Source organism: Otolemur garnettii, unplaced genomic scaffold (assembly GCF_000181295.1).
Source record: "Otolemur garnettii isolate 467f Iridium unplaced genomic scaffold, OtoGar3 scaffold00026, whole genome shotgun sequence".
In the NCBI taxonomy this organism is placed as follows: Eukaryota; Metazoa; Chordata; class Mammalia; order Primates; family Galagidae; genus Otolemur; species Otolemur garnettii.
The window spans coordinates 20,177,138-20,186,803 of record NW_003852421.1 but is presented as its reverse complement, the minus strand read 5'-3'; the positions used below and the strand labels follow the sequence as shown (position 1 = coordinate 20,186,803).

Sequence of the window (9,666 nt, the reverse complement as noted above, 5' to 3'; positions counted from 1 at the left end):
GAAGGGAAATCTAGTTTACCACAACATAGCACTTGCAACTCATCACAGGAGTCTGACACATTCATTGAGGAAACACTTTTCAGGGTTTTTAGAACATGGGCTTGTTTTTCTTCTGGGAGCCTTTGTTAAGTATCTGAAATAGCAAGTGCTTGGAGTCCATGGTGTCCAGAGACTGGATTCCAAGTCCAGACCTCTTAGCACTGGTTCTTCAGCCTTGGGCAAATCAGCTAACATTTTTGAACCTCAATTTCATCATCTTTAAGACAGAGATAATAATATTGTTTGGGTTGTTATGGAGATCACACTGAGGAAGGGCTAGGCAAAAATAAAATGCTGATAATACTACATTTCATTGAATGTAAGATCCTACTTAGATTCTAAGATACTACTAAGATACTTACTGATTGTAAGAGGCACTGCTGTTTTAAATATCACTAAGGAAGGAAATATGCTGTCAAATAAACTTAGCCACATTGCTTTATTATCACTTAGGGTATTTATACATATCAAAAGAGATTTTTGGGCAGCTTATTTAGATGTTGATTTTTATCATATATCAGTCATTCTTGTGAATACATAAAAAGGAGGATGCAAGTGACACAAATTAAAATATTCCTAAATTTTTTTACTACCGTATAACTTGTTGATGCATTTATTGTTACCTCTTGTTTTTCCACTATATTACCTATGTGTCCTGGGGAAAGCAGCATTTTTAAAAAGAATTGTTTGTGTTGTCTTTGGGATATTCTTCCAACTCTCTGACACTAGTTCTGCATGGCTGATGTACATGCACAGTAACATCTATTTCCTGCTTGGCACTTGGCCAGCTGCAATTACTTGTAAGACATCCTGGGTGGCGCCTGTGGCTCAAGGAGTAGGGCGCTGGCCCCATATGCTGGAGGTGGCAGGTTCAAACCCGGCCCCGGCCAAAAAAAAAAAAACAACAAAACAAAGACATCCTAATGTCAGAGATGACAAAATGTGAAAATATTTGTGTTTGAATTAATGAAATATGGTACTGTGATTCATTTAATCATTATTTCATAGGTTTGAGCTTTGAGAAACTGAGTATAAAAATAGACAATGTCCAGATCATATATAAAAATAGAATTCTGACTACAACCTTCATTAGTCTGTGAGGAAAACAGCCCCTTATCAACAATAAACAGTGCAGGAAGGCAGCCTGCTGTAAGTTAGACTTGTAGGAAGCCAGGTTGCTATCTCTGATAACAATCCTAAAAACGAAATGTGAACTTATGTAACAATTGACTGCAAATGGCCAGGACTTGATTAATAACTGATAGCTTCACTAATTTTTTTCCCATTTCCAAACTTGGTACCAACCAAAGAAAACCAAGCATGCTTTCATAGCCAATACCACAGGATGCCGCCCTCTGAGTTAGCCCCTATATAAACCTCCCCATACTAACAGCCTCCAATAAGGGCACTACTGACGCCTCCCTTTTTCCTACTATAAAGGTTTCCTACTTCTTTGTCTGCCTTCAAATCCCTGCCAAAACACAAGTGATTGTGACTGTCTACTATTACAACCTCTGAATAAATAGCCTTTGCTTTTCTCATCTGGTTGGTCTTCATTTATGTCCAAAGCTTGTAGAGAAGCAGTAATGAGACTCTGCCTCTTCTTAGGGACTGTACTTGCTCTGTGAACAAATTTCTCTGGATGGACGGTTGCCTGGGATATGGCCCTGTGATGTGAACAGAGCAGGCTTCCCACTGACATGAATGAATGATAGAAATAATTTTGGATGTTTCCACATTTACCTATTCTTTTCTTCCTTCCTGTCTCTTTTCTGTTTTTCCTTTGAAGTTCTTGAGGCCAAATCTGGTTCCTGAAAAAACATCAAGAAAAGCTTGCACCAAACATCAGAAGCCTGCCATCAGCCACTGGGTGACGTAGAATGGCACCCCCTTCAGGGGTTCTCTCTTCACTGCTGTTGCTGGTGACCATTGCAGGTAGGGAACCAGTGCCCTGGAGATGGTGGTGCCAGACTTGAATATCTTGTTTAGCTTAAGCAGGTTTGATCAACCTGAGGTGAAGGTACTCTGTCTTTGATTTTCAATAGAGTTATTATTTTACAAATAAAAGGCATGAAATAGTGGCTGGGTGAGGTGGCTCATGCCTGTAATCTCAGCACTCTGGGAGGCCAAGGGGGGTGGATTGCCTGAGTTCAGGAGTTTGAGACTAGCCTGAGCAAGAGCAAGATCTCCTGTCTCTTAAAAATAGCCGGGAGTTGTGGTGGGCACCTGTAGTCCCAGCTACTTAGGAGGCTGAGGTGAGAGGATCACTTGAGCCCAAGAGTTTGAGGTTGCTGTGAGCTATAACGCCATAGCACTCTGCTGAGGGTGACAAAGAGAGACACTGTCTCAAAAAATTAAAAAATTTTTTTTTATTATCATGACTGTTGATGGAAAAATAAAATCACATTTCATATATACTTCAATAAAAATGTATATTTCTGTATTTAAAAGAATTGCATAGTGATCTGTCTCTCTTTTTACCATAAATCTTTATTTTAATTATATTCAGTTTGCTTATAGTGGACACACCCATGGCATATTATTATTGGTGAGCATCAGATCTGTGATCCGATGACAAGGTTGGGCTGGCTGGGCCCATGAGGGTGGAGGGGTGTGTGTGTGTGTGTGTGTGTGCGCGCGTGTGTGTGTGTGTGTGTGTTTAAAGAGACAGCATCTTGCTTTTTCACCCAGGCTGGATGAAGTATAGTGGCACAGTCATAGCTCACTGCAGCTTCAAACTCCTGAGCTTAAGCCATCTTTCTACCTCAGCCTCCTGAGTAGCTGGGACTATAGACACTCCCCACCATTTCCAGCTAAATTTTCTATTATTTATAGAGATAGCATCTTGCTGTGTTTCCCAGGCTAATTTTGAACTCCTGTCCTCAAGTGATCCTGCTGCTTCAGCCTCCCAAAATGCTGGAATTTACAGGTATGGGCCACTATGTCCCAGCCTCCTTTTTCTCTTTCATGAAATGTTCTCCATTAATTAAAAAATATTAATTCCCGCTGGGCATAGATCCTGTCTCTCCAAAAATATTTACAAAGTAACCAGGTGTGTTGCCACATCCCTATAGTCCTAGCTACACAGGAAGCTGAAGCAGGAGAATCACTTGAGCTCAGGAGTTTTAAGTTGCAGTAAACTATGACTATTCCCACTGTACTTGAGCCTAGACAATGAAGTGAGACCTTGTCTCAAAAAAATTAACATCTGAGTTATCGAGTGCCAATAATATTATTTGCAGTTTGCTTGTCTTTCTTCTCCATCTTCTTTATCTTTGTTAAATATTAACCAATGATCAAGTGCCTACTGTGTTCACAGACTGGGCTAGGATTTGTAGAATATGAAAACATGGGTGACACGTTCCCTGGTCTCTAGGAGTTTGATAGTTTTTCAAGAACTTTCTATAATGTATCTATAGATTCTGAAGTAATTATGGTAACTTGACCCAAAGGAATAAGACTTAGTTGTTGGGAGACCCACCTTACCACATTTCTTTATTCAACATTATAATCTTTACTTAAGGAATGTATATCTAAACAACCCCTAATTGGGTGATTTTTCCTGTATCCCAGAGGTGTGCCAGACTGGAAACTGTGACTTCTTCTGCATAGAAAGGTCTCCTTACCTCCTTCTAACAATTTACTTGCTCTAGGATCACAGACTTTTCCCTTATAGTTTTAAAGTTGGCTCTTAAACTTTCTAGTGACCAAAGCCAGATATGAAATATGTTTCTCTAAATCACGTTGTCCAAAAAGAGATAAGCCAACGGTTTCTCAAGGAACTTAAGTATTTCTTGGAATTTAGGTTTGAAAGAAATTTCTAGCTTAGATCCTCATGTATGGGTTACTCAGAGATGTGTAGTATTTCTAAAAATAAGCATGTTTTCTATAGTTGTTAGGAGGTGGAGATTACCTTTCTTTCTATTCTATGTTCTTCATTATGCTAAAAGATGCTATTTTATTGATACAAGAGAAAAACACAATTAAATTCAAGGAAGGGATGAGGGTAGGGGATGGAAGGAGCTTGGTAAGCTCCCATGTAACAGGTACAATATAGAGGTAAATGCCTCACCTCCTGGGTGAAGGACTTAATTAAAACTTGGACACTATGTAACAAATGCAAACAGTGTAACCCAACAATATGAACTCTTGTTAATCCGAAAAAAGAAGATGCTATTTTATTATGTTCACCTGGACTATATTATTATTTTCTCTGAGATTAAGTTTTTCTCTCTAGAAAATAAAAAACTAAAACTATACAAGTGGCTTTTCAAAACCACACATGTACGTATCAGTACAACAGGCCTAAGTTCCTTATGTTGACCACCTCCATCTGTTGACCAGTTTGTTACAGTCACTTAAGTGGTAACTTATAGGGTTCTATTTAAAAAATTGTCAGTAATGAGCTAGGAAACAAATCTCTTGCCATTCTGAGTTCTGGCAGCAGACTTTTAATATAGGGCTCCTCAAACTACACATGGTGAAGGACCAGTTTGTTTTGTAAAATAAAACAATATCTCACAGATTAAGTCTTTTGTAAAATACCAAAAAACAAACAAAAAACCAATAATACAAGAAAAAAAGTGATTTTGCACTTGGATTTTAAATAATGAAACATTGCTATGAAAATTTCTAAAAGCATCTGTTTTTGTTATTTTGTTGTGGATGGTCACAGAGTTCATGGATCCGCACTGCAGTAGCCCACACTGCTCATGGTATCACACTAATACTGGTTGTAGTTCATTCTTATGTATATATTATATTATAATATATATAAATATAATTATAAAAATATGCTTATAACATATATTATAAAAATATATATTATATTACATAATATATAATTATTATATTATATATAAACATAAATAAGTAGCATAAAATAATATAAATGATATATAAATAATATTTAAAAAGTACACAGTTAAAAACTGTTAACTAACTGGAGTGCAATTATATGAAGAGAGAGAATGGATGAATGGAAGGGTACATGGGTAGGTGGAAAAATCTGTGCGTAGATGAATGAGTGGAAGGATAGAGGGATAGATGGATGGGTGGATGGAGGGTTAGGTGGGTAGGTGAAAGGATAGATGGATGGATTAGTGTAAAAATGAAGGATGGAAGAATCGATGAGTGGGGTGATGGGTAGATGAGTGGAATATGGCTCAGTAGGGGGAAGGGTAGAAGGATAAATGTATGGATAGGTAGTTTGATGGGTTGACTATAAGATAATGTGGTCATCTTTCTATACAGAATGCTACTTGTTTATTTGTTTGCCAGACTGGCCAGGATTGCTAAGGCTCTTGTTTTGTCATTTTTTTAAACTAGAGTTGCTTCCCTGTCCTATGCCTCTTTCCCTTATTAGAGCCTGCCTTGTTTGCAGGTTGTGTCTGTAAGCAGTGCAGTGAGGGGAGGATGTATTCCAATACAATCATTTTACCTAACTTGGAAACAACCAGAATCATGCGGGTGCCTCACACCTTTTCCATGGTGGACTGCACTGCCGCCTGCTGTGACCTGTCCAGCTGTGACCTGGCCTGGTGGTTTGAAGGCCGCTGCTACCTGGTGAGCTGCCCACACAAAGAGAACTGTGAGCCCAAGAAGATGGGCCCCATCAGGTCTTATCTCACTTTTGTGCTCAGGCCTGTCCAGAGGCCTGCCCAGCTACTGGACTATGGGGAGATGATGCTGAACAGGGGATCCCCCTCAGGGGCCTGGGGGGACTCACCTGAGGATATCAGAAAGGACTTGCCTTTTCTAGGCAAAGACCAGGGCCTGGAGGAGATGTCTGAGTACTCTGATGACTACAGGGAGCCAGAGCAGGACCTTCTCCATCCCAGGAGCAAGCAGGAGCCGAGAGGGAGTGCTGAATACACCAACTGGGGTCTGCTGCCTGGCAGTGAGGGGGGCTTCAACTCCTCCACTGGAGACAGCCCTGCAACACCAACAGAGAAGGAACAGGACCCTGAGCTCCATTACCTGGATCTGGAACTCCGTAAACAGAATGAGTCGACTTGGACCCCCTTCCTAAAACATTCACCTGAGAGAAGCTTGTTGCTTCCCTTGGTGACTACTCCATCTTCAAGAGAAATATTAAAGAAAGAAGAGGCTTTCCATGTCCAGGAACTATCCAGCAACAGCTCTGGAAAAGAGGTGAGTGTGTTCAGGATATGCTTGGGGGTCGGAGAGGCTGAGTTGATGTAGGCAGTACTCATTCAAGCTGTAAAAGTGTAAGTAGGTTCCTGTGTCAGATGGCAGCAATAAAGATAACTGTTTCTCTGAGATTTCCAGAAAACAAAACATCTTATTCCTGTGCCTTCACAACCAGGCTGTTAGAAAGAACAAACAAGGCCAGGGCACAGCGACTCATGCGTATAATCCTAGTACTCTGGAAGGCTGAGGCAGGGGAATTGCTTGAGCCCAGGAGGTTGAGGTTGCAGTGAGCAGTGATCACAAGACTCTGTCTCAAAAAGAAGAAAAGAAAAGAAAAAGAAAGAACAAAGTTCTGCATTCACAAGTCAGCCAACTCATGATGACTTAGCACTTTTTCCTAGAGATGGCTTTATGAATATTTAAGGTGAACAGAGATTTTACAGAAGCCCCTGGAGCCAGCACATAAATCTACCACAGTAGGTTTCTCAAAGGCCCAACAGGTGCAAAGGGTGCTAGAAGCACAACCATGACCTGATGAATCAATTGTACTTCATATAGGAGAGATACACTAAGGAGAGAACATAAGCTTTACAAAACTTTCCATAAAAAAACTCAGGTGAAAAAAGAATTGGAATCATTGGGCAAATGAGATACCAGAAGCAGGGAGAAGTGTTAATGGTAGAAGATCAGGGAAGTAGAGAATGAGAAAACTGTGTCTTGAGAAGTGTAGTTGGAGAGCTCAGAGGCTATTTGTTTGGGGATGATCAGGACTTGACAGGAATGTGCTGAGCATGTTGATCAGAGGAGGCTGAATATAGTTGGAAGTGAAGTTACAAAGGACATGGGAATCCTTTAAGAATTTTTTACAAGGCCAGTGCATTGCTTGAGCTCAGGAGTTCTAGATCAGCCTGAGCAAGAGCGAGACCTTGTCTCTACTGAAAATAGAAAAAACTATTTTCAGGCGTTGTGGTGGGCACCTGTATTCCCAGCTACTTGGGAGTCTAAGGCAAGAGGATTACTTGAGCCCAAGACTTTGAGGTTGTTGTGAGCTGACACCACGGCACTCTACCTAAGGTGACAGAGTGAGACTCTGTATCAGAAAAAAAAAAAAGAATCTTTTGAAGGAAAATAGTATTTCAGTTTTCTGTTCTTAGGTTAAAATAAATGAAGAACACTGGACTGAATTGACTATAATTATAGTTCTCAACCATGAAAAATTGCTTAAAAAAAGGTCTAGAAGTCAGTTTTATTTCTAATTTTTTCAATTAAATTTTAAATTTTAGTTATTATTGGTACCTATAGTTTATGTTTATAGGGTACATGTCATGTTTTAACGCAGGCATAGAATGTGCAATAATCAAATCAGGGTAATTGGGCTATCTATTATCTCAAGCATTTATCATTTCTTTGTATTAGAAACATTGCAGTTCTACTTATTTAGTTGTCTGAAAGTATACCCTAACTTATTCTTGCCTGTAGTTACTTTGTTATGATATCAAATATAATTTATTCTAACTGTCTCACTATATTTTTGATCCCAGTAACTGTTCACATTATCCCTCCCCCACTACCCTTCCCACACCCTAATAACTATCATTTTACCCTCTGTTCCCATGAGATCAATGGTTGTAATATGTGGCTCCCAAATATAAGTGAGAACGTGCAAAGTTTGTCTTTCTGTGCTTGTTTTATTTCACTTAATCTTATCCAGTTCTGTCCATGTTGTTAAAAATGACATTATTTTATTCTTTTTAATAGCTGAATAATATCCCATTGTGTATAGGTACCACCTTTTCTTCATTCATTCATCCATTGATACACACTTAGGTTAATTCCAAAACTTGGTTATTATGACTAGTGTTGCAATAAACACAGGAGTGCACATATCTTTTTCATATACTGATTTCCTTTCTTTTGGATATATCCTTAACAGTGGGATTGCTGGGTCATCTGGTAGTTTTATTTTTAGTTTTTTGAAAAACCTTCATACTGTTATCCATAGTGGTTGTGCTAATTTACATTCTGGTCAACAGTGTATGAGAGCTTCCCTTTCTCCAAATCCTTGCTAGCATTTGTTATTGCCTGTCTTTTTTACATAAGCTATTTACCTGGGATGAGATGAGACCTCACTATAGTTTTGATTTGCATTTCTCTGATGACTAATGAAGTTAAGCATTTTTCATATAACCCTTCACCTTCTGTTTATCTTCTTTTGAGAAGTGTCTATTCATATCTTTTGCCTATTTTTTAATTTGATTATTTGTTTTTCTCCTTTTGAGTTGTTTGAGGTCCTTATATTTATATTCTAATTATTAGACCCTTAGTAGACAGGCAGTTTGCAAATAGTTTCTCTCATTCTATGGGTTGTACCTTCACTTTGTTGATTGTTTTTCTTTGCTGTGCTGAGAGCTTTTTAGCTTAATGTAATCTCATTTGTCCTATTTTACTTTGGTTTCTTGTGCTTTTGAGGTATTTATTATGCCAGAAATCATTGCCCAGACCTGTAATGTTTCCCCATTGTTTTCTTTTACTAGTCTCTTAGTTACAGCTCTTAGATTTAAGTCTTTAATCTATTTTGATTTGCTTTTTGTACATTGCGAGAGATAAGGGCCTATTTTCATTCTTCTGCATATGGATATTAGAAGTCATTTTTAAATGTTGAGATTATTAGAAGGTTTTATTTTCTGCTTTCTTATATTTTTATGTGCTTCAAGTTTCTATTTTTTCATAGTTATAATTGGATTAAAATGAAAAGACTCTCAATTAAAAATTATCTGAAAGTATTAAAGATTAACCAGGTTCTTTACTTATGTTAGTAAGTGCTAACACCTTTGCTTTCTTTCATGTTATTTGCTTTCTAGCATCGACAATAGAAGCATCTCATATTAAGCTTTGTTAAAAATCTTTTGATTTATTAGTTCTTTGAGGTTGGTTATGTTAAAAGATAATTATCAACACAAGCAAAGTGATGAATCATACAGGTATAAAATGAACATGTGTTAGAGACTTTATTTTTACTCGTTAATCAGCAAGGGAACTGAATATAAGTTATCATTGTTTCCTAAGACAATCCAAAGAACAGACACTGTCACATATGAAGAATTTTGAAATGAATGTGCCAATAAAGGCAAAACTGTTTTTCCTGGGAGGATAGGAGGGATTTCCATTGAACCTCTACCAGATAGGGCAGAATCTACATGTCTATAGACAAGAATTATTTTACATTTTTATCAGTTACCTACAACTTACAGAGTTAGAGATAGCTCAAATACAAGAAAGATTAGAGTCAGGTAACCTGTAGATGATGTGTTATTTTCCATTGAAATACAAATTTTCAGTTCGGCGCCTGTGGCTCAAGAGGCTAAGGCGCCAGCCACATACACCCAAGGTGGCAGGTTCGAATCCCTAGCCCGGGCCTGCCAAACAACAATGATGGCTACAACCAAAAAATGGCTGGGTGTTGTGGCAGGCGCC

The 9,666-nt window shown here is 38.4% G+C and overlaps 1 protein-coding gene across 4 annotated transcripts in view; it reads left to right on the top strand.

Moving 5' to 3' along the window:
- Positions 1 to 1,824: 1,824 nt before the first annotated feature.
- KIAA0319 (KIAA0319 ortholog) overlaps positions 1,825 to 9,666 on the top strand; it is a 57,729-nt gene continuing 49,887 nt past the window's right edge. For 2 of the 4 annotated variants that reach the window (XM_012804217.1, XM_023512331.1), the window contains exons 1-2: positions 1,827 to 1,974; positions 5,423 to 6,192. In XM_012804217.1, the coding sequence (XP_012659671.1) occupies positions 1,920 to 1,974; positions 5,423 to 6,192 (825 nt within the window). In that variant the 5' untranslated portion in view covers positions 1,827 to 1,919. Of the gene's footprint in view, positions 1,975 to 5,422; positions 6,193 to 9,666 lie in introns of all 4 variants that reach the window. The other 2 variants (XM_003788338.1, XM_023512330.1) reach the window with 2 other exon arrangements.